The sequence below is a fragment of the Gymnoscopelus braueri genome, assembly GCF_963280865.1.
Source record: "Gymnoscopelus braueri genome assembly, chromosome: 19".
In the NCBI taxonomy this organism is placed as follows: domain Eukaryota; kingdom Metazoa; phylum Chordata; class Actinopteri; order Myctophiformes; family Myctophidae; genus Gymnoscopelus; species Gymnoscopelus braueri.
The window spans coordinates 44,027,625-44,053,066 of record NC_137621.1 but is presented as its reverse complement, the minus strand read 5'-3'; the positions used below and the strand labels follow the sequence as shown (position 1 = coordinate 44,053,066).

General features: G+C 41.3%; 3 protein-coding genes across 3 annotated transcripts; 2 read left to right on the top strand and 1 right to left on the bottom strand.

Moving 5' to 3' along the window:
• Positions 1 to 54: 54 nt before the first annotated feature.
• Positions 55 to 3,024, bottom strand: LOC308074816 (DNA-binding protein SMUBP-2-like; the record flags this gene model as incomplete). The annotated part of the gene is made up of 1 exon (XM_080414315.1): positions 55 to 3,024. The coding sequence occupies one exon, from the start codon at positions 3,022 to 3,024 to the stop codon at positions 55 to 57; it is 2,970 nt and encodes a 989-aa protein (XP_080270441.1).
• An 8,013-nt stretch (positions 3,025 to 11,037) lies between these two features.
• Positions 11,038 to 13,883, top strand: LOC308075110 (transmembrane protein 151B-like; the record flags this gene model as incomplete). The annotated part of the gene is made up of 2 exons (XM_080414741.1): positions 11,038 to 11,121; positions 12,453 to 13,883. 2 exons carry the CDS (start codon positions 11,038 to 11,040, stop codon positions 13,881 to 13,883), a joined length of 1,515 nt encoding a protein of 504 aa, XP_080270867.1.
• A 5,977-nt stretch (positions 13,884 to 19,860) lies between these two features.
• Positions 19,861 to 25,240, top strand: mtres1 (mitochondrial transcription rescue factor 1). Its single transcript, XM_080414112.1, has 5 exons — positions 19,861 to 20,002; positions 22,617 to 22,812; positions 23,056 to 23,325; positions 23,883 to 23,955; positions 24,098 to 25,240. Exons 1-5 carry the CDS (start codon positions 19,993 to 19,995, stop codon positions 24,278 to 24,280), a joined length of 732 nt encoding a protein of 243 aa, XP_080270238.1. The 5' UTR covers positions 19,861 to 19,992; the 3' UTR covers positions 24,281 to 25,240.
• The last annotated feature ends 202 nt before the right edge of the window (positions 25,241 to 25,442 follow it).

Here is a 25,442-nt window from a genome sequence, read left to right as displayed (position 1 = left end):
ATTCTGATTAACATAACATGATTTACTTCTTATTACCTTGTACACAGTAAAACCTTAAGTTTCTTGCTCTTTGATTTTCCTATGAGAGGCCATATCTTTCAGTTTGGAGTCCAGTTTTCGTTGCAGATTAGCCTTCTTGTTGGGGTCCATAGACTTGTCTTTCCTTCCACTACAAGTATAAAGAACACCTTCCTTGCGTATTGTCATCCGAGCATGAGTCTTGGCTTCGTCCCCACAGCCATGCACCTCTGGTAAGTGGTGACTGTGGCCTAGGCAATATTGCCTATTGCAAAACATGCAAAGATGGCCAAGTGTTAGTACAGAAGCTTTACATTTGGCAAAACCGCACACACTGTTGGCCTTCACCACTGCATTTATGAGTGTGTCAAAGCTGCGGTCTGCAGTGGTGGCAGCAGCAATGTCACAGGGACCTGCTTTGGTGCGGCTCTTTCCTTTTGCTGACTTATTGGTCTTAGAGGATTGGGCTGTGGGAATTTTAGTGTTACCCTGTTGTTTGGCATTCTCTTTCTGTTGCTCCCTTCTCATTTGCTCCAAATGTAGGATTTTCAAGTCAAGAGGAGGTTGACACGAGGGCCCGCCTTCAGGCTCCATGACAATTTCCTCTTCTTGGGCAACTCCCGTCGGCTCCTCTGCGACAACTTCCTCAGTTACTCCAGGCTGCGATGATCTAGAGACGGTGATACATCGGTCCTTCCCCTCCCCTCTACTTTCATGCCTGAGTCCCAGCTCTTCTGAGATCTGGTGGACCAGCAGGCGATCGAGGGAGCTGAGGTGTAGTGGGAATTGTAGCTCAGTGCGGTTTAGGTCATTCAGAAAGGCCTCAACCTTCTCCCTGATTTCTGTGGATTTGATTTTCTCTTGCTCTTTGTTGAGTGACAAATTGTATGACTTTGTGTGCTTACTGGAGCCTGTGTTATGCACCTTACCCTTGATATCAGTAGGTTTAATCAGCCTTGGCTCCTCTTTGCCCACATGGTGACATTTTCCCTTATGTTTGGTAGACGATGAGCTGTTAACACCAGTGTAAGTCTTGGTGTCTTGGTGTTTCCGGGTATAGTTTTGCGGTGCGATGTCATGGAGATACTCGAAGGCAGTTCGGACCTGTCCACACTCCGTCATGTGGCTGATCAGAGACTTCAGGAAGGTGTGGTTTTGAACGGTCTGTGTATCGCACACCACAGCAAGGTGACGCCTGGCACGGGTAACGGCCACGTTTATCCTTCGGTCCTCAGCAAGAAATCCAATTTGACCTTTTCTGTTAGAGCGAACTAATGACAGGATCACAGCCTCTTTCTCTCTGCCCTGAAAGCCATCTACGGACTTGATCTCCAGCTCTGGGTGTCTCGCAGAAAGCCTCTGACGCAGAAGATGAACCTGTAAATTGTATGGTGCTATAACGGCTATGTCTTTAGCTTTCAGCCCAGCTTCAATCAAGGCCTGTACGTGAAGCTCGACAATGTGTGCCTCACCTTGATTGCCTTTAGATTGCCCATCGTTATTCTCCATCTCGCTCAGCCCACAACCAGCGGTATCGATGAGAAAAAGTGGGGTACTGGTCTCCTCCACACAGGCGATTCCTGGAATATCTTTTAGCAAGTGATGCTCCACAGTGCTGTGGGCAGTCAGTCCTCCCTGGTACATCTGTTTGGAGGCCCACTCCATAATGGCACAGTTCATGCGATACTGTACCGTTAGCATGCGGACTACCGTGTCCCCATACTTCTGAACGAGCCTCTCCATCAGGCTAACAGATAAGCCTCTTGATGCAGCCGTTTGTGATTTGATTGTGGGTGGTAGTTGCTTGTGATCTCCTGCCAAGACGCACTTCCGTGCTTTAAGCAGAGGGATCCAACAGCTGCTCTCCAGGGCCTGGGCGCACTCATCTATCACCACCCAATCAAAATGGTCCGCCGGCAGGAACCTCAGAGGGCCGTCATCAGAAGCGCTGGCGTTGGTGCATAACACGACGTCGGCACTTTTCAGGATCTGGGAGATGGCCTTTGCCTCCCTGCTTCTCAGCTCCTTCCGCAGCTTACCTATCTCCCGTTTGAAGCTGGACCGCTCACCTCTGCCACGTGTCGTCTTCATTCCCACAAAAGCTTTATCGATGTCTTTGCGGATGTCAGAGATGATGTTTGCGCTGTCACCGCGGGCAAGGATGGCGTCCAGGGAGTGTTTTTGAATAGACGGCAGTAGTCTGGCGGGATGACCCAGTCTCAGGAGCTTGGCTTTGCAACAGGCTAGCCTTTCTACCAGATTATCCACGGCCACATTGGACGAGGCACAGCACAGAACCTTTTCGCCTTGTTTTATTGCTTGGAGGATGATCTCGACTGCCGTGGTAGTTTTCCCAGTGCCTGGCGGGCCATGAATCACAGCCACTTCCCTCTGAGACATGGCAAAGGACACGGCTTGTCTCTGGGACTCATCCAGGTCCAAATTAAAAAAGGATACAACATTTGACTGTGACTGAGAGCTAGGCTCTGAGTACCCAAAGAGAACACTTATAAGGCCGGAGGCTGGCCCACTGTTGTATCCATTCAAAGCATTCAAGGCTTGTTTCATTCGTTTGTAGGTGACATCATTTGCCAACTTCAAGAGGTTGTAGAGGGAGTCGGATTCAACAATGAGATCATCCTGAGAGTCTTCAAATGCAACCGTTATAGATGCTTGGCTGACTCGTGTCACTATCCCTGTGCCGAGCTGCGAGGCAGCACTGCATCCACTTGTTGAGTCATAAATGCCAACTATGTCCCCAGGTCCAAAAGTGTTACTTGGAAGTAGTGATGGGCCGACATGTTTCCTTGGTTCTAGAGTGACAAGCGTCCGACCATACAGACCTGTGGACTGACCTGCTGGCTGTAGCTTCAGAAGGCATACACCTTTTCTCTGAAGATCCTTAAGAGAGATGTTCTCTTGCCATAACCTGGTCTTCTCTATTTCAGCCTCTCTCTCCTCATGTAGAAGCTCTAGTGTCTTTGACACAAACTGTTCAATTTCCATAACAGTATTGCCTGAGCGGAGATCAAAACATTGGGGATTAATAGTTAGATGTTTGATGTTGAAATTGGCTAAAATGTGTGGTGTGCACAGACATTAGCATGCAAGCCAGGGTCTAATAACGGCTTGGCTTCTCTGTTTAATCTGTAGCTATATGGATAGCAAGACTAGGTGTGCAGTTTATGAACGGCATCATGGCGTCATCAATATGATGTCAATGTTGCCCGAATATGGAGTTGGGGGCATACATACAGTATATGCCTCCTAAATTCACCAAGTCACTGGTGTGTGTGTGTGTGTGTGTGTGTGTGTGTGTGTGTGTGTGTGTGTGTGTGTGTGTGTGTGTGTGTGTGTGTGTGTGTGTGTGTGTGTGTGTGTGTGTGTGTGTGTGTGTGTGTCAGGGAGGCACGGGGTACCCTTTTTTAATAGTCTGGTGTGAAACATACATTCCTGGTTGGTGACTGATATTGTCCTTCTAATGAATGAGGAGACCTTCATTTCTTTGGTCAGTTATTTCATGCATGGACTTATATATATACAGCACACACACACACACACACACATTATTAAACATAACAATGATCATAATGATCTCACAACATGTCGCCACATGTCGCCATGCGACAGGCATGCCTATAATGATATGCCCAAACTAGGGACAGCAGGTTGAAAGTGGTTAATACTTAATTCAGACCTTGCAGCCTCCTAATCAAGATATTGAACACATAGCTCAGCAGGGCTGCCCCACGGCTGTCGTTAAGGCCAGCTCCTTGCATAGCCTACTCTGTGCAGATAGCCTTTCCAAAGTGCATCGGCATTGGAAAGCTGTGCAACCACATACAAAATACCTTGTATTATTTATCATGACAGAGTATAAGTTGCTTGCTTGTAACGTTATACTGTATAATGTCATTCTCATTCATGAAACAACAATCCCAGTGTCTGGTGGAAAAAGTTAACTGGGGGTAAAAAAAAAGAAGCAAGAACCTCAATACTAAAAAACAATATATTGCAGTGCACCTGCTGAAAAAGATATTTGTTTTTCAAGACATGTTATCCACTTAAGCCCTATACTTCTTATATGACACACACGTAAGGCTTGCTATTTCTTTATTTTTTAACATTTTTTTAAAACACTTTTAAAATCAAACTATTTTTGACAATATAACGTCCCAAGTTATGATCTTGTGCAACATGTTTAAAATGTTGGACTACCTCCAAACAGACGAGGCTTCACGCAACCAACCCCTGTGATCTTTGGCGCCCCCCTGAGGGGGTCTGGACCCCAGGATGGGAACCACTGCACACACAAAACAAAGACAAACCCAGACAGTGTAATGCCAGAGAGCCGCCCTTAATGAACAAACATGGGTGAGGAAGTGGCAACAGGGTTGGAAAGTGTAAATGACATCAAATAAACCTATCCTATATTTAAAATAAAGTTATTCAGAATAAGCACAAATGACCAGCAATAGGAGTAAGTAAAATATCTCTCTTTTTGCCATATTTAAATGCCCTCTTCTCCAACAGTCTGTACAGAGGCGAGGGGACTGGGAGCACAGCTGGAGGACCATCTTCAGTGAACGTCTGGCAGCTGCAAAGTCACCCAATCAGTAAGCTAGCCTTATGGCTGGGGGGGGAACCCTATAGTTCAGTTATTCTCAACCTTTTTTATTTCATAGACCCCCAGGTTGATATGCATTATTCCACAGTCCCCCGTTTGATACTTTGATTCTTATCTCTGGCACCCCGAATTACACTGCAAAAATCCTCAGTGTTAATTTAACTTGGACCCCTGGTGGTCCCCGGGACTCGACATTGAGAACCAGTGTGCTTGTGTTGTCTGTGTGTTCATGTTTTGGTAGTGTTTGGGATATTAATTATATGGCTTGTTCAGTTGCTCCAGCCTGTGTTGACACAGCCATTCCCAAAATACAGTGGGCTTTGACAACATTCAACTGTGGCATTAAGGGCTGTTGCAAGGTGTGGCATGTAGGGCACACTGCATGTAGGCCTACTAGCAGCGGTACCGTGCCAGATATCAGTAATATAATTTAGATAAGTTATTTAAACAGATGGTTAGGTTCACTGGTTATCCTATAGTTTCAATGATTGCTATTTAGAGATATTGTTTAGACTGAAGCTAGGTTCTTAGTTTACCTTTGATCGTTTCTTGAAGCTACACTGTCTCAAAATTGTAAATTGTAGGAAGGAAATAGGATGGAGACAATTACAACATTGGCCCACAATGATGCTATGGTTGCTACCATTTGACTACTTAACCACTTAAGATGCAACGCTTTTTTTTGCTATTTTCTCAATTTTGGCCAAAATTAAGAAAATTCGATAAAATATTAGAAAAATTGTTGATCTTAGAAACATTCTGCCTATAATGACATAATGACATGCCTAAAAATAGGGATGCCAGGTTGAAAGTGGAGAGGCTACTTAAGCTATTATCTATCTTCTGCCCATACAGTGACCTTTATCAATTATTGACCATGTTGATATCAATTTACGGTTTGACTGTTTTAGCTGTTGCCATGGTTAACCTTCATTTATTATTAACTGTTTCGGTGTCTGGTTTTCGCACCGGCCGGGAGAGCACGTTACGCTCCATTTTGACACGTCAATGGGGACTTTATTGTTTGATAATTGCAGGACACTACTTAGGCTGAATAAAGACTGTATCAATGAATGGGACGCGAAAACATGTACGGCGGTTTTCCTAATTGCGCTTCAATGGCGGAGCCAAAAGTGAAACAGGAGAGAGAGATTAAGGCCGGCGGAGGCAGAACGGTGAGGTTTCGGGTGGCGTCTGCGAACAGCGGCCGTGTTTTGACGGAGGTGTTCAAGGATGAAACGGCCTCGTGGTGCGGCTCCTCGGTGTGTGACTCCGTGGACTCGGACTGCTTCAGCATCCCGGAGGTGGAGCGGGACAGCGAGACCAACAGCCACCTCCACGGACTGGTGGTGGGAGCGACGCTGGACGAGAGCGGATGCGAACCCGACGACCTGCTATTGTACGCCAGTGCCAAGAGAGAGGTGCGCTTCAGCAACAAGCGGATCAATATCTGCAGCAAGAATGGGACCATACGAGGCGTGAGGAACAAAGTGAGCGCGGGCCAAGTGCTTTTCAACAACCTCTCGAACCTGCCCAACATGTATACTGTAAGTACCTCCCGGACCGGGAGCTGATGAGGCTGCGGGCGCACACACAGCTTCAGTGCAACCTAGCTTTGCGTTGCCAATGTTGATTTTTCAAAAGAGTGTCACTTTTATGGGTCCATTTGGTTACACCTGTACAGTTTCAAATGGAGGATTAACAGTGAGGATTTTATTTTGTAGCCTAGGCCTATGATTGTGCCCCATGAAGGCTTTTAGAAGTAAAATGACTGAAGAAGGTCTATGACCGAAAAGCTTTCTATATACACGTATATTTTAAGAAATATATCTGATTTTGCACAGTTGTGTGCGGAGGCTCTCTTTAATGTTCTTTTGGTTTCCTTTTGGCTCCAGAACCTCACCCAAGTCTATAACTGGCAGATGGGCGGTGTCTGTTACACTTTTGTGTCTGATAAGTTAAATGCTTAAAAATAAAATGCTTGTATAATTTTGTCAACACTTTTTAATTCTTCTCCCTGAAAGGTTAATCTTCGTAGCAACAAGAATCATCAGAAGAAGAGACCCTGGGAAAAGGACTGAAGTAACAGACTGGTGGTGGAAGTGTCCACAAGGTGGCGTCAACGTAAAAGACAGCTGGGATCTGGTGTTAATAGTGTCTCCCAAGACTTGTCAGTGTCAATATGAAAGAAGCTCTAGCATTTGGACTAAGAATGTGCAAATTGATGTTTTGATTTTATATTCAAACCACTTTTGAAGTCCTATATCGTCTTTAACCACAATCTATATATACATGTACATAATTTTTTTTTTTACTACTACATTAAAAGTGTTAAATATCTCTATATTCAGTAATCATTGCTAGCAGGTGTCTCCCCATCTCTCCAACTATTTAGTCGGGATACCACATGTATCCAATCAGGAGAGAGAACTCTCACAGTATACAGATTCTAGTGAAACTAGAAGTGATGACACAAAGAAATGAGAAGACAAAATTGGAACTGGAACACTATAAAATTGAAGCTGATTATGGGTAGTCTATCCTGGTTGGATTAAATTGGTGACCCAGCTGAAAATGTATTTTCTGTTCATTAAAGAGCTGCTGGAAAGACAGGGAGAACCCTGTTACTGAACATTCTATAACAATCAGAATATAGAGCTTTAATGTTTTAACAATATTTAACAAAAGTATTTTGATGAAAAAATATGTCTTGTACTACCTTTAATTGTTCACCTGATGTAGTTGGGAATACCTGCTAACATCCTGCATGTTATTTCGACAGCCCCTGTCTCATTTTTTATTTAATTATTTTGTACCCTGGGGAGGTTGGCTGAGCACAAAATGCGCTTTTTCAACACCCTGCTTCATATTCACACAGACACACACACACACACACACACACACACACACACACACACACACACACACACACACACACACACACACACACACACATTAAAACCTGGGACCTTCCCAGTACAACCACAGTCTTATACTGTTGGCCACCGAGCAGCTCCACTGGAGCAGTTGGGGGTTCAGTGCCTTGCTCAAGGGCAGCAGTGTTGGGGAGGGTCATTCACTTCCCCACCCAGATTTCCCCTGCCGGTCCAGGGGATCAAACCGGAAACCTTTCAGTCTCAAATGCGCTTCCCTGACCTTTAGGCCACCGGCCCAACCGCTGAACTTTAAAGTTAAATCATATAGGCCTATATCTGTATTGCCCAAAAATGTATTCATTCTAAGGCGGCCTACTTAAAGTAACATTTGAGAGATAAAAGCAGAACACAAGAAAACTGTATTCCATCTTGACAAATCATCATGGACATCATTCAAACTGACGAGACAGACATTCCAAAAACAGAATTTGACCCATTTCACCAGTGGTGGACAGTAACTACATATTTGAGTGATTTTTTTTCTTCGTATCTGTACGTACATACTACATTTCAAGAGACAAATATTATAGTTTTGATTCCAGTACATTTCTAGGAAGAGAAAAAGTACATAATGAATTAAACACTTGAGCCCTGTTTCAAATGTAGGGAAAATAGTAGATCTACAAGACATGTCACAACGCGTTGTGAGCTTGTAGATCTGTTATTTTCACAATTATTTATATCTTTTAATGTTTCTGGAAAACATTTTTCTTGGAAAACTAATTTTCTTCTTTTTTTTTGGGGGGGGGGGGGCTAAATTTCAATGCAGCAATGCATTGATATTAAAAAATAAAATGAAATTTGTACTTGTACTCTTACACGACTGTGTAAGAGTTATACCTTGGGGGGGCAATAGTTAGATTTGGTGCTTTGTATATGTTTTCTAGGATTTTGTAAGTAGATTAGGCTAGGCAATTGTTACTTGATATCATGTAATTATGATCCTTTCTGGATGCATCTCTTGCATGGCACATATCAGAAATGTCTGAAGCTGTGGTTTTGTACACTTTGTTCACTATATGTTATACTACTATAAATGTGTGAATGTGGTCCAATATACTTATAGTTTTCCATAGCATTGTAGGGGTGTGGTTTTCAAACTGGGGTTCAAGGACCCCCGAGGGTCCTTGAACTGGTTTGAGGCGTGTTTCAGCTAAATATAGTATACGTTTAACTTAAACCACTATTACCCGATGCAACATGTATAGATATTACCATGCTTAATAATACAAATATGGTCCTTAGGACAAAATCATATCCAATGGGGGTCCTTGGCCAAATGTGTGTCCATTTGAGGGGTCTGTGACTTGTAGCTATATACTTATATACAATGTTTTTAAGAATTTGTTATGAAATATCCTAGTTTATCTTACACTGTTTTATGTGGTTGTATGTTTGTAGCCTACGGCTATTAATTTATGTTCATATACATATACATATGTTATATGGTGCATGAAAATGCTAAGCCATGATTAAAGTTCTGGAGTTTGTAAATGCTGTCTTCATTAGTTCCATAATAATAGCCAAAACGCAGGTTGCCTTATGTATCTTTTTTATCCTAAACTGAAGTGGTTTCTGGTTTGGGTATCTCATTTAAGTTATATTTCGACATGTCGTCTCTGAGATGGATTGTCATTCATAAGAGATTGGTAGGCTATTTAGCTACATTTTATGTGGAATTTGTAATTTAATACTTTTCTAAATGAGTACCAGGAGTAGCCTGGCATGGCCAGACTAAGATCACAACGTTTTGTTTTCTGCTGTGGCAGATTCGTCTGGTTTCCAGGCTATACCAGGGGGTCCCCAGCAAAATTAGTTAATAAAGCGTCACAATCATTTGAACCACTTTAACCATAACACTTTGGCTATTCAAGCTTGTAGATCTGCTATTTTTTTTTAAATAGTGAACATTTGTGCAATTTGTGTATTTTTTTTTAAAGGGAACATTTCTTACTTACATACATTCTTTGCTTCTGGAGGTCCCTGGTACACAATATTTTTGAGATGGGGGTCCGCATCCAAATACATATAATTCTGGGGGTCCTTGACATGGAAAAAGTTTGAGAACCACTGGCGTAGGCTATAGGCATTATACACACTGTATATAGGAAATGTATAGGGCTGAAGTGGTTTTGTAATAATAATCTAAATCTACAAAGTAACTAGTAACTAAAGTTTTCAAATAATTGTAGTGAAGTAAAAGTACAATATTTGCCTCTGAGATGTAGTGGAGTTGAAGAAAAGTACTGAAAATTGGAAATACTCCAGTAAAGTAAAAAATACCTCAAAATTGGACTTAAGTACAGTACTTGAGTAAATGTGCTTAGTAACTTTCCACCACTGCATACTACTATAGGTAGACTACCGCAATCTCAAAACGGCCAGGTGTCCCTGTTTCAGCACCATGGACAGATCCATAAGGTTCTTTTCATAGTACTAGCCTACTGTCAGTGGTTCTCAGAGTGGGGTTCAGGGACCCTCACGGTTCCTTGTTGAGGGGGTCCAAATCAGGTCTGTAGGCCTAAGAGTTATGGGGGTCCTTGAACCACTGCTGTATATTCTACCAGGCAGGCACTGCGTATGACGACGCCTGTAGTGAGGAGGAGGAGTGATGGAAGAAGTACTAGATTTTTTACTTAAGTAAAGTATCAATAGGTCTACCCTATTGTAGAAATAAGCTGTTACAAGTACAAGTTCGGTATTCAACATTTACTTGAGTAAAAGTACAAAAGTATTGGCATCAAAATGTACTTAAAGTACCAAAAGTAAAAGTACTCATTATGCAGAAGGTCCCATTATACACAAGTTTTCAAATGTATAAAAATCCTTTGAAACTAGCAGATCTACAAGCTCACAACAACGATCGGCTATGTTCAAATTGACAAAGTATATAGGTCTAAAGTGGTTTTGTAATAATAAACAAAGTAACTAATAACTAAAGTTTTCAAATAATTGTAGTGGAATAAAAAGTACAATATTTGCGTTTGAGATGTAGTGGAGTAGAAGTAAAATTATTGAAAATTGGAAGTACTCCAGTAAAGTAAAAAAAATACCTCAAAATTGTACAGTACTTGAGTAAATGTACAAGTTACTTTCCACCGCTGGGAGGAGGACACATGCATTGAGCAGCGTCAGGGATGGATCGGGCATGGATTTCCAAGAGGCGACCCTAGTCTGATATATTATATTATAATAATCAATGATCAATCATGTTACTGCGGCAGTGACAACTAAACGTGGCGGACTGTCGTAGACAGCTGGCTCCCGATTTTCGGGATTCGATTAACCTCGCGATTCTAACAGATCGCGGCGTGAATGTATACGTATACATGATCTACGAATCTTGCCAATTATGGAAGTCAGACAGATGTGTAATCTTGCTTGAGAGAAAAAGGATTGACATCTTCCATCGCCGCCCTGTCCTCATCAAGAGGCTCCAAGTCCATCCATACAACAATGTCTCCACCAGCATCCACTGCTGCGACAGAGAATGAAAGCAGCAGCACAGCCACCGTGTTAGAGGAGGACTCCAGAGAAGAGGTAGGCTAATATTCTATTATAGGCATCTTTAAGTAGGCCTGCTTAAACCGTTTTTGTGGTGCTCAAAACATTTTCATGTCAAGGACCCCATGTGTGTATTTGGCCGCCGACCCCCATCTCAAAATATTTTGGTCCAGGGACCCCCAGAAGCAAAGATTTGCGTAAACAATGTTCACTCTAAAAATATATATTCAAAGATTTGCACACATTTTAACGTTTTTTCAAAAATAGCAGATCTACAAGTTCATATAGCCTACGTGGTGCATCATTTTTGAATAGCCAAAGTAGGGCCTATAACATAATGGTTAAAATCAAAAATGTTTTAATGGGTTAAAGATGGAAGGATGTTTCAATTAATTATACTTCATGCATGCTGAGCTATTCAGTGTACCGATGCACATGGTGTGTAAAGCCAGGTTGCCTCATTGCAAGGGGCTTATTTGGTTATGTTTTGATCTTGAAAAAATCTATCTACCTATTTCTTTGAGGGAAACGTTTTTGTGTTCTCTAGTAAAACGTCAAATTGCTATAATTGCTGTAGCTCATGAAGCCATCCTACATTGATAAATGATGGCATCTTTACCTGTCTTCAGGGCTGAATACCCTTTGAACTGGTTCAAGTTAAGCCTCTCAAAGAAGTAAACAGGAGAATACTGCATGCCTAAATAATAGCATGAGATCATCACAGAGCTGGAGAAAAGCATTTGCTTTTCACTCCAATCATCATATCCAATATCCAATCATTCCCTATTTAGATTTTTTTTTTAATGTTTAATGTTTTTTTATGTCGTTATTGGGTGGACCCATGTCCAAAACTATTACTTTTCAGAAAATGTAAAAAAGAACCTGTTAGATAATATTTACTCACAAGCTCTTGTTATTTGATTGATTGATTGAATACTTTATTAAAAGTTTGCAAAAAAAGCACAGAGGTACAGTTCCATACAAAAGGATGATAAAGTGATAAACCCAAGAAAGCACTATGGCTTGTTTCCATTAGGAAAGAAGCCAACATAAAGTTAATACTTTTAATTGGTTCAATACAGTATAAAACCCACACACACTTAACCCTTTTCACTTTTTTTGTGTGACACTGTAGTATTACGAAGTAGGGCATTAACTTAAAAACAAAACAAAGAAAACATAAAAAGTTGAAATATGGAGATACAAGGTTTCTGCCTGACGGCAACGATATGAGACGTGGACTTATTGTGCTCTGTGTGTGTGTGTGTGTGTGTGTGTGTGTGTGTGTGTGTGTGTGTGTGTGTGTGTGTGTGTGTGTGTGTGTGTGTGTGTGTGTGTGTGTGTGTGTGTGTGCTTTGAATCAACAGCAAAGGCCTCTGAAGCAATCCCTGAGCAAGTCCCTGTGCCGAGAGAGCTTCTGGAAATGCCTGCTCCTCTCCATCCTCATGTACGCCTGCGTGGGAGCCATGGTCTGGTGTCACGTCACCAAGGTGACCCGCATCACCTTTGACAGTGCCTTCAAAGCCAAGTCTCTGACGTACCTCGATAGCAGCCCCTGCGCCGACGGCTACATATACATCCCCCTGGCGCTACTGGGCATGCTCTATGTGGTCTACCTGGTGGAGTGCTGGCACTGTCACGTCAAGAACGATCTACAGCACAAGGTGGACGTGGAGGGCATCTACGAGCACATCCAGAGGATGCAGCAAGCCAAGCCCTGCATCTGGTGGAAGGCCATCAGCTACCACTACGTCCGTCGGACGCGGCAGGTCACGCGCTACCGCAACGGGGACGCGTACACCAGCACCCAGGTTTACCACGAGCGCGTCAACACCCACGTGGCAGAGGCGGAATTCGATCACGGCCACTGCGGCGTGAAGGACGTTTCGAAGCAGATGCTCGGGCTGGAGAAGTCGGCGCTGACGAAGCTGCGGTTCACCAAGTGCTTTAGCTTTGCCAACGTGGAGTCGGAGAATTCCTACCTCACGCAGCGGGCGAGGTTCTTCACCGACAACGAGGGCCTGGACGATTACATGGAGGCTCGGGAGGGCATGCACCTGAAAAACATAGACCTAAAGGAGTACGTTGTGGTGCTGACCGACCCCGACCGCCACCCGTGGTACCTGAACCACTACGTCTTTTGGTTCACGTCTTTCCTCACTTTCTCCTGGCCACTTCGGGTTTTCACAGAGTACCGCACCGCCTACGTCCACTACCGGGTCGAGAAGCTCTTCGGGCACGACTACATTCCCGCGACGCCTTGCGGCGACGAGCGGCCGTACTGCCGCCGCATCCCCCGCGTCAACACCATCGATAGCACGGAGCTGGAGTGGCACATCCGCTCCAACCAGCAGCTGGTGCCCAGCTACTCGGAGGCCGGGCTCATGGACCTGGCGGCGCAGTGCCCGGCCAACTTCACCGGCTTCCGCCAGAACTGCGAGCACTGCAGCCGCGCCATCAGCTGCTCGTCGGTCTTCTCCAGGAGCGCCCTCAGCATCTGCGCGGCGGCGGGGGCCAGCTCCCGCATACCCTTCAGCGGCAGCCGCTTCTCCCTGGCCCGGCGCTACGGCTCCCAGCGGAGCTGCCTGTGGCAGAGCGGCAGCCCGGGCGAGCAGGAGGAGAGCCCCGGCGAGAACACCCGCTGCCTGTCCGAGCGCCTGTCAACGTCGGAACACGAGGACCCGCCGGACTACCAGGACGCCCTGTGCTTCCCCGTGCTGATAGTCCACTGCAGCGAGGGCTGCCACAACCACAGGTCTTTCCACAGGAACGGCTCCTGTGTGGAGACCTCCCTCTAAAAACCTTTGGTTCTCAAACTTAACGCCCCCTCGAGGAATCCTGAGAGTCCCTGGACCCCACTTTGAGAACCATTGCTCTAAACTATGCATTTATAGCTTGTAAAAAAAACACAGCAGCGGCATTCCTGTAGCACAGATATTGTAAACCAGATGCATGACGCGAAAACGCGGCTTCAAGTGTCACACGGCTAACTGGGAGGAGAAAAAGGGGCAGAAGACACGCACGACCCAGATCTGCTAGGCTGGGTGCTGGATCAAAATGTAATGAAGATGAATGAAATCCGCACACCAGAGTATACTCCCGTTTGCAGAATGTATTGGCGGTAGCGCTTCGAGCCAAAATGAAACGCTACCACCAATCAATTCTGCAAAACAGGAGTATATATTATACTGGTGTGTGGATTTCATTGATTTTCATACGACTAACTATACATGTTTCCAACAAAGCCAATGGTGGCTCTTCAGCGGTTCTTTGAGGTGGTTGTGGTGTTATATAGCACTGCTGCTGTAAAAAGAACCTGTTAAGCCTCTGTATGGTTCTTCAGAGGTTCTTTACAGGTTCTTCAGCTTACTTTAGGCAATCTAATGGCTCCTAAAGTAAGTAAGTAAGTAATGGCTATATAGCACCATTTAACAAAGGTGCTATATACAATAGCGCCTTTTAGATAGGTGCTAATATAGCACCAAAAGAGGTTCCCCTATATGATTATGAGCCAAAGAACCACTTTTAGTGCTATTAGTGTGATGCTGCATAGTGAATCTTTCTACTAAGATCATCAAAAGTCACCAAAGCAATAATCTAGGTTGTGGGTATGTACTTCCACCATACCACACATCTGGTATTCCACCATTACAAATGCCTCACCTTTAATTTCACTTTACAACTGTCACAACACAAGTTTGTAAGTGTAAAAGTGTGTGGGTGAAATTGTTTTTTAAGTGCAAGCTACTCCGGAATTGCGGTTAGATTTTAAATGAAATAAGGATAGGAGTAAAAACATCAAATATCAGATATACTAAAAAAGTGTACAATCAAGTAAGAATTCTTCAGTCTCTAAATAAATAATCAAAATAAGAAAGGAAACATAGGCCGTTAACCATTTATGTATTACACGGGAACATTAAATCCGATCACAAATCTGAACAGGCATGTCGCGTTAAAGTGTGGACTCACTCATGCCTAATTTAGAATCTTTTGTACGACGTGTCCCATGACGAAGATGTGATTCGTTGTGAGCTTATACATCAGCTATATTTCTTTTCTTTTTTTCTTTTTCCTTTATTTATTCAGGGAAACCCATTGAGAGCTCTCTTTTCAACGATGCCCTGATACAATGTCACAACTTTGACAATAAAGCAAAAAAGAAAAGCAGAAGCATAAAACAACATTAAAATAATCGCAAAAGGTGGTGAATCAGACAATACAGTGAGGACATGGATAACAACACAGAGATTTAAAAATCTGATGCAAATAAACAGTGTTACATGAAACAGGTACAGTCACTATGTAGTGTGTCCTCAAATAGCACCCTGAATGTCTCTATTGAGACCAATCGCACCAGTTTCAGAGAGTCCTGAAGTTTGTTCCATTTGTGTGGAGCATAATACATGAATGCAGTTTTTCCATGTTCACTGCTCTTACGTGAACTGGTATATCTAATGTGTGTTTGTGAACGTGTTGAGTGACCAGTAACCTTTGGTTCCAAAAGCGAGGTTAGGTATAAAGGAAGTTTACCACACAAGGCCTTATAAATAAATAACATACAATGTTGCTCTCTACGAACTGCGAGAGATGGCCAACCCACTTTATCATATAAAATACAGTGATGTGTGAGATAATCATCACCAGTAATAAAACGCAAAGCACTGTGGTAGACTGCATCCAGAGGCTTCAGTGTGGAGAGTGAAGCATGCATATACAGTGTATCCCCATAATCAAATACAGACATTATTACAGATTGAACAATAGTCTTTCTGTTGGTAAAAGAAAAACAGGACCTGTTTCTGTAAAGGAAGCCAATTTGACCTCTTAATTTTTTGATTAGGTTCTCCACATGAACCTTAAATGAGAGTTTGGCATCTAGCCAAATGCCGAGGTATTTATAAGATGTGACCAGCTCAATTTGTTCGCCTTTAAGAGTGTAAATACCAGTAAAGGGATTTATATTTGGAGACCTACTGTAGTAAATACCATGCATTTTGTTTTGTTGGAGTTTAAAACAAGCTTAAGGTTAATTAGAGCCCATCTCCATATTTCAACTTTTAAAAAAAATATTCTGCATAAATGTATGCCCTACTTCGTCATACGAGTGTCACACAAAAGTAGCGAAAATAGTCGATCTACAAGCTCACTGCGTTGCTATGTGATGCGTTGCAACGCGCTGCGAGCTTGTAGCTCTGCTATTTTCGCAATTTCTGACAATTTTTTTAAGTGTGAGTTAAAGTGGCTAAATGTGTCTGTGGGTTTTATAAATATTGACCCAATGAAAAGTATTAACAAGAGCTTGTGACTACATAATAATACATTGGATCCATTGGAACACAGGTTATTTTTTTTCCATTTCCTGAAAAATTACAGTTTTGGACACAGGTTTCCACCCAACAGTGACGAAACCTATTTGCTGTAGGAGTTTCCACAAATGTATTTAATACTGTACTGTAGTTGGGAATTATGTGGCTCACGAATGTCTATTCAGCAATAACTATGACAATGGCTGAATGCACAAGATAAAGTGGAGATAATAATAGACTATGTCTGTCTTAAACATTGCACTTGTTTTAAGACACGTTTCATTTGGTGTACCTGAACCAAAAGATAGGATATGTAATTCACAAACATGTTGAGGTACAACCAAATATTCAGTCTGTCAAACAACCAAGCTGTATGGATTTTGACTTCAAACCTGTGCACACAAATGATTTCTTCCTGCTATCATTGAATGTCTAATACCATGAAGACATATCTGAATGTAAACCACCAGCATTTATGATGTGGTACCGTAGAATATACACATTTAGTGTATATTATACACTCAATTAGTTTTTACTCACCAAAGTAATATCCTTGTATTATTGTAGAAATGTGTCTATGTGATATTATTGGTTCTCATGATGTGAATGTGTAAGATACAGTATTGATGATTTGCGCACTGAAAAAAAAGAAGAAGAAAATAGCAGATCTACAACGCTCGGCTATATCCGGCTTCCAAATTGTTGCACAATGTAACAGAAGACAGCAACATTCCAAAACATAAAAAAAAGATGATTTTGGATGTTGACATTTGATATTGTGTCGTGCTTTTATGAATTGACCGTTTCTAAGGAGGCTAAACTCATTAGGTTTACACTTTGACATCATTACAAACTCATAGGACAGACTTTTGTAATATTTAAAGGGAATATACACATATTAAATCTTGTTCTGACAAAACTTTCGACACTAGTGATACCAGTATTATGCACACTTAAGTGACACTAGACATTATGAATTGTACTCATGCTGAATGTTAATGTAAGTTAATTTATAAATTATGTATTTCAGTATATTTCAGTACACTGTGCTTTGGACATGGCATAATGGCATAATGTCTGAGACATACCGTACAGCACATGTCGACTTAAAGGACCATTTTGAAAAGGTGTGGAAAACCAGTGTGAGAACTTTGCTAGGCATAAGTAATCCGATTATTTTTACAAAAATGACTGTATTGCTGTACTACAAGCTGAACTGGCGCCTGGGGGGGAGATTATATTAAAATATATTTGTTGCATTTTAAATTAAAATGTTATCTTGAACAGCACCATGTGGTTTAGCCAATCCTGACTCAAGTTCAGTAACATTTGATTGAATATGAAGAAATTATAAACGCACAACTAGAACATCTAAAATAGAAATAGAATAGATGATGGATGTGTTTTATTTGTGGCCAATTTGTCAATAGAAAATGTCAATTGTCGTGACACTGGTATGGTCCTTATGGTCCTTTAAAACATACCCTGCAATTGCTAATGTGGTCATGTTATTGTTATGATCTAATGCGTTTTTTTTTATAAATGATTTGAATATATTAAAAATCTCTTGAGTTTTTAATTATAACATATAAACAGTTTAGACTAAAAAGAAAAAAGTTAAGCGGCTATCAGCAGAGGTGTGTGGTTGTTCTGAGCAGCTCCCAAAGTGTGAATGTGTGTATCAAGCAGGGTGCTGATAGCCTGGTTCCAGACCATAGACCCCGCCCACTCTCTGGCTGATAATCAGGCTAGGGTGCTGATGAAGGAGAACATGCATGTTAAGCACAACGTTTTCCTGCATACAATGTACTGATTATACTGTTATTCTTATTTTTTTTTCCAGTCTTCATACAGCTCATGATTGATACAAACTTTTGCATTTCTTATTAAAACAATATTATGAATAAACTATGTTCTTATTTATTCCAAAAATACTACTAACTCTAACAGGTCAATGAGAATGAAACAAGGACTTCCTCCATTATCTGGATGCAAGACTCACTTGGATGACAGATGAGATATGCTTCAAAATCTACCATGACAAAAATACACTGACATTGTTTAAAAATAAATGGAGAACAAAGATGTCTGATGATATTACATTATTTGATTTCATTTTTAGCCCTGCTAGAGACAGGTCTCTATAGATGGCTGAGTCTGTCTGTTCAACTGGGGCAGAACTGGCTCAGGTAGAGTGGCTGCCTCAGAATGGGAAGATTCCCGGTTTGATCCCTAGCTTCTCCTGGGTTTGTGTCGAAGTGTCCTTGAGCAAGACACTGAACTGAGTTAGGGGTTCATGTTTTGCTTGATGAGCCAGGATGGTGCCTTGCCTTGCATGGTTGCCTCTGACGTCGGTGTGTAAATGGGTGAATGTAATGTAATGTAATGTAATGTAATGTAATGTAATGCACATTGCAGATGCAGATTTGGGTGATTTTGGCTTACCTGTAGCATCACCAAATTTAAAGTTATCAAAAACCCAAACCGATATGGCAGATTACCATGCATGCTAAATGCTCCCTGGAAGAAGAACCCTAACTATTTGACTGACCCTCTGACCTATCGTTCAGTGATCCTCAGGCCAAAACATGACATTTTCTCAAGATATCTCATAATCAAATAGGCATCCCTTTGGCCAAATTCCAGTGTGGTGTAAGGTCGGTGCAACATGGACTCTAGGGGCTGGCGGGCTGCTACTCTTTGTCTTGTTTTGCTTTCAAAAATGAGCAAGAGCAACATATGAGTGAATTACTGCAAGAGCATTGTTCTAGAAGGGTGACCAGACTAATGGAAAGAATGCAACATTTACCATATGGTGAAAACGTCTTAATTAAAGCTGCTGAAAACTGAAACTGAAAAGAACTAAAAGAAAGGGAAGAAAAGACACAGTTCTATGAAATGGCAAGAAGATAATATAGGCCTATATTTGGCTCTGTATTTTCTGTGACAGAGATTAAAACAGGGGTAATCACTTTTTCCTAGCAAATTCATTTTAGCGTTTATTTTGTTTTGCATAATTCTTCTTGTATGACAGCCCCCCCCCCCCCCATAATCATATTTGAACTGCCCCTCCCCCCACTCTGACAAGCACTTGTAGGAGTGGATGTAGGAGTTGAGGCATTACATTACATTTTTGTTTGACTCGGTTCCACAGATAAAAATTGTGAAAATAGTTGTGAGCTTGTAGATCGGCTATAATGTTTGCCTCTTTCTTATATTAATTGACAATTTGGCCAACGTTTGACCAGTATTTATAGCATAGTTTGTTGGTTAATTTTGATGCAGCAATGGCCTTTTTTCTTTACTTTCTTTCTTTATTCGTTTTTATTCTTAATTAGGTATTTTCACAATTTCACAATATTATTTGGCAATTGTGGCGTAATCCCACTCCAGCACGGCAGGTGGCAGCACACATGGCCTTGCATACTAATGCCAGACGAAGAGATCAACATCCTCCATGAGAAACACAGCCAGCAGCAAGAAGCAGCACAAGGTTATTATTATTATTCCATCACCATTCAGAGGGTTCAAACATCATAAATGCACTGAAAGGAGCTTCACAACGTGCCTTTCACCTCCAGATACAACTGTTTATGATATGGTCATCGGTAAGTAGCCTATAAGCAATAAGCTCTAGGAAAGTTGTTCTACACACAAAACTACAGTGTGAATTGTATGATCTGTGTGGAGTTGTGAACTTAATAACACACGTTTAATTTCTCAAGCGTGGAAATGGAACATCTGTTAAGAGACACCTTAGCTGGCTTTTAGACTGGAGGAAAGATTACTCAATTTCCTACTTCAGTAAAAGTATCAATACACTATTGTAGAAATATTCTGTTACAAGTGCAAGTTCGGTATTACAAATTTACTTGAGTAAAAGTACAAAAGCATTGGCATCAAAATGTACATAAAGTACCAAAAGTAAAAGTACTCATTATGCAGAATGTCCCATTTCACAAGTTTTAAAATGTACACAAATCTTAAAAAAATAGCAGATCTACAAGCTCACACTACTTTCAAGTGGCCAAAATGTACTGTATATATATACACTGAAGTGGTTAATGTATGTTTTGTAATGATAATCAAAATCTACAAAGTAACTAGTGACTAAAGTTTTCCAATAATTGTAGTGGAGTAAAAGTATAATATTTGCCTCTGAGATGTAGTGGAGTAGAAGTAAAAAGTATTGAAAATTGGAAATACTTCACTAAAGTAAAAATAAATACCTAAACATTGTACTTAAGTACAGTACTTGTACTTAGTTACTTTACACCACTGCTTTTAGATAGCTTTTTAGAAAGCTAGCTTCCATACTACCTTCAGTGAACACAATAAAGGTTAAGTTACTGTGTCTTTTAAGGCATACTGTACTCTGGGCACAGTATTTTGTTTTTATTCAAACTAAGCTGTTATTTCATTGGTATATTACCACCCAACTCTCTCACTCTCACGCACACGCACACGCACACGCACACGCACACGCACACACACATCCTGACTGAAGCAGGTGGTACCATAAGGTGTTTGCCATCCTTGCCTCTGACTGTCATTTTTATGTCAGTGGTTCTCAAACATTTTATTTTCTTTTTTTTAAACTTATTTTTTATTGAGAAAAGATTTAAAGGAAGCAAACATACATACAAGGGTACAAACAACAAAGGAGAAAAAAAGGACAAGGCAAACAAGGCTGCATTCTACTCAATTGCTACAGTTGCTTCTACAAATGTCTTCTAAATCCTAACAGTTTTTTGAAAAACTTTATGTTGCTTCTGTGGTCCTCAAACTTTTTTCATGTCAAAGACTACCCAAAATGATATGTATTTGGCTGCAGACTTATATATCTGCTATTTTTATATAGCCAAAGAAATCTAAAATACTCAGATGTGTTCCCGGTCTTAATGGGTTCAAATACAACATGTGAACTTTGAACATTGGTTAACTCATTGAACACCTTGGCAGTGGAATCCTCTGCCCCGCCCCCACCCCTCCTTTCTCTTTAAATATACTTTTTTTTTACCAATATGTATTGTATGTGTTATACTGCATGTATTACTGATGAATTGAGTACAATGGACCACAATGGAAACAAGCCCCATGGGGATTTTTGTGTTATCCTTCTAGCATAACCTTTGACTGTACTACCTGTACGGATCCCTGGCTAATGATACATTCCAATTGCCCTCAAAACTCAAATGTTTAATTTAAAACACCTTAAATATTTTATTAATTTTATAAATAGGTCATCTTTTACTTAAATCATCACATCGCAAGTTGATGTCATTTGTTCTTGTGTGGTCGAGCCCTATGGAATGTTATTAGCATGTCTTAATAAAAAACTACTTCCTACGGTTAATATGAGCATCAAAACAATATTTTAAATATTAAAAAAAAAAAAGATTAGCACATGCATTCCATACATTCCATGGGGCTGGACCACACACGAACAAATGACATCATCAATTTTGCGACAGGCATTGTCCCTCTTGAGTAAAAGATGAACTATTTATATACAGTACAAATATTTAAGGTGTTTTAAATTTTAGTTATAGAGGGCAATTTTGCAAGGGATAATTGACGGGTCGCCGATCATTATTGAGAAATAAATCCCTTCAGGGTGATTAGGCATACCTAATCACCCTGAAGGGATTTATTTCATCCTAATCACCCTGAAGGGATTTATTTCTCAATCATGACTGGCGACCCGTCAATTATCACGCTTATTACATGGCTATTTAATAAATTAATTAATAAATTGACCCAGAAGTAACAACAAAACAAAGTATTTCCTTGCCTACGGCAATGCGCCTCGGAAAACAAGGAAGTGTTGATCAAATAGAATACATTTTCGCTTCAAATGTTTTCAAAAACAATCTTGAGAGCAATGTTTAGGTGTAAATGACATTGTGTGTTTGTTAGCATGGCTGTCATGTGGGATACAGCATAAAATCAAGCAGCGCAGGTTGATACGAGCAGGTGCTCTGAGCCTTTGATTAGACAGCGGTCTGTTATTGAGCTCATTATCAAGAAATAACACAGCGCTGAATTCAGCGATTGATCAATCAGAATCAAGCATTCAACCAAGCCGTGTAATAAAATGTATTAAAGCATATTATTTGGCTTATTAGCCAGGGATCCTTTTAACAAGCTTGCTAATAAAGTATTCAATTCAATCAATCAAAAAAACGATTTATGTGACTATGCGTCCATGTGTGTTTCTAGTCACAGGGTGGAACTCCTCCAGCATGCAGAACTTTGTGGTCCAGGCTTTGACACTGAGGCAGTTAGGAAGACTGAGCCCCCGTCACCTGCTGACCCCCGGCTACGGGGGGCTGCGGCACACGGCATGGTGTCCCCGGACCATACACACACGGCAGCTCTGGGGCTCGTCGCCGTTCCTCGCGTCGGGCGCTCACAGGTATGGCTGTCACGATTAAAAAATGTAAGTTGACGATTAATTGTCATACAAATAATTGCGATTAACGATTTTATATATATATATATATATATATATATATATATATATATATATATATATATAGCTAGCTAAAACCTAAAGTGACACAGATGCTTTCCTGGTTTTAATGGCAATCGCAATTATTTTGTCCACAACGATGGTGACATATGAAATGTTCATTATGGTCCCATCCCATCCCTGTAGTCACAGGCCTGCTGTCCGCAGCAGAGACTGCATGCGGAGCTGGTGTGTCCAGCAGCTGCGCTTCAAAAGCAACAAGAAGAAAGGTTCTGCGAAAGCGACGCGGGAGGCAGAGGACAGCGAGGACGAACGGGACGGAGACGACAGCGACTACGAAGACGAGGCTGAAGAAGATGACCCCGGTCTACCGAAAGACTACAAGGACCTGGAGAAACACGTCCAGTCGTTCCGCTTCGACCTCATCATGAAGGCAGGCCTGGACATGGCACGCAAGTGAGTGAGTGCATGGCAGTGGCACGTGCACACACACACACACACACACACACACACACACACGTTTTCACAGTGTATGTTGTCTTGATTGTACAGTACCTAGTTCTCAAACATTTTCATGTCCTGGACCCTCAAATTCATATCGTTGCTGTCGGGCAGAAACCTCTTATCTCCATATTCTAACTTTTTTGTGTTATTTCGTAAATTAACACCCTACGCTCATACAAACAGTTTTGGACATATGAGGTTTCCACCTGACGGAGACGATATGTATTATGTACCCTCACCTTTTTGAAAAGATTTTGCGCCAGGGACCCCTCACAAGACAAGATTCGATTTTCTTACAAATAGAAGATCTACAAGCTCACGACACATTGTGACCATGCAGATGGGCTTTTTTCGAGCAGCTGAAAAATAAAGTGGAACTAATGGTGTTTAAGCTGTTCTTCATTTTTGCTGGGGAGCCCCTGAAACCCCCTCAAGGACCCCTGGGGGTTTCCCCACTTTGAGAATCACCGACCCATAGAGACTAACCAAGTTTGTTTTGTCTGATACAGTAAAATTGAAGATGCCTTCTATAGCAACAAGCTGAGACTAAATGGACAAAAACTCATCAAGAAGAGTAAATCGGTGAGTTTTGTTTGATGACTGCATTTGTATGTAAACCTCCTTTCTACAAAATACTATGATTTATTTGTTGTAATCCATGCAGTTGCCAGCACGCAGTTAGTAAGTCTGACTTTACTCATGGCAACTAATGTTTTTCATGCAGGTGAAAGTTGGGGACACTTTGGACCTTGTACTGGCAGAAAACCATGACACCAACACTGTCACTCTGATGAGGGTCGTCCTCAAGAAGGTATTAGGTGAAACCAATGATGGAGACAAGTTCAAAGTTGCTTTGAGGCGCTGGAAACATATAGAACTGTCCAAGAAGGACGCCTTCAAGTCGTGAATTTGCATGGACTATAATACCAGTGCCAGAGAAAGGGACAAAAAAGTTAATGGAAAATGAATGCCATCGAAATGAAATCATGGTGGCGAATCGTCTCCAAACACCTTGGATCTAATATGGAAGGAATTATATAGTGCAATGGTTATGTAATGATGGACCAGTTTTGGGGATTTGTTTTTAAAGCACTTAAGCCCTACAGTATATAGCGACCTATATAGCGGAAATAGACGATCTACAAGCTCACAATGTGTCGCATATAAACACATTGTGACTTGTAGATCGGCTATTTTCGCTATTGAAAAGAATATGTGTTATATATATATTTGAAAATGTGATTTTTTTTTTTTTTTAAATCACCTGTAATGGCATGCCCAAAATAGGAACACCTATTTTGAAAGTGGTTTAGATGGCAATGTTTTACTCATTATTGCTAAAACATTAACATTGGGCAGTGGGTTGGGGCAAGGACTGTGAAACTCTTTCCCTCTGGATGTGATGTTTACCTTTTCATGTTGAATGGGATTGCAGGGATAGTCCAATAAACATGCACTGAGCAGTTTGAAAGTTCCAAATGTTGTCTTCTTGGGCTTTCCGTGTCAACGGTTGAATCTGACTTTTGGTGTGTGTTTACCCACAGCCATCTATACTGATACTGTCAACAATATTGTTGCTGTCGCGCAGAAACCTTGTAACTCCATATTTAAACTTTTTGTGTGTTTTCGTAAATTAATGCCCTTCTACTTTGTCATATATGACGGTGTCACAAAAAGGAGCGAAAGTAGCCATCTATAAGCTCAAAATGCGTCCATGCGACGTGTTGTGAGCTTGTAGAGAGAGCTATTTTTGCAAATGTTTGAAGTTATAGTGAAATTGGTTATAAATATTGGTATATAATATCCGTGGCTTGTATATAATAAGTATTAACAAGAGCTTGCGACTTAATAACTACATTGGATCCATTGGAACATATTCTTTTTTCATTTCTTGAAAAGTTACCAGTATTGGACATACAAGGTTTCGACCTGACAGCGACGATTATGTAAGTTACATTTGGGTTAAAATAAGAGTTAAATAGCTCTACTGTATGTTGTGATACTAATCATTAGAGTGTTTGTTCAGTAACAGGAGTCTCCCTGGCTCTCCAGCTCTCTCAAGTAGACCA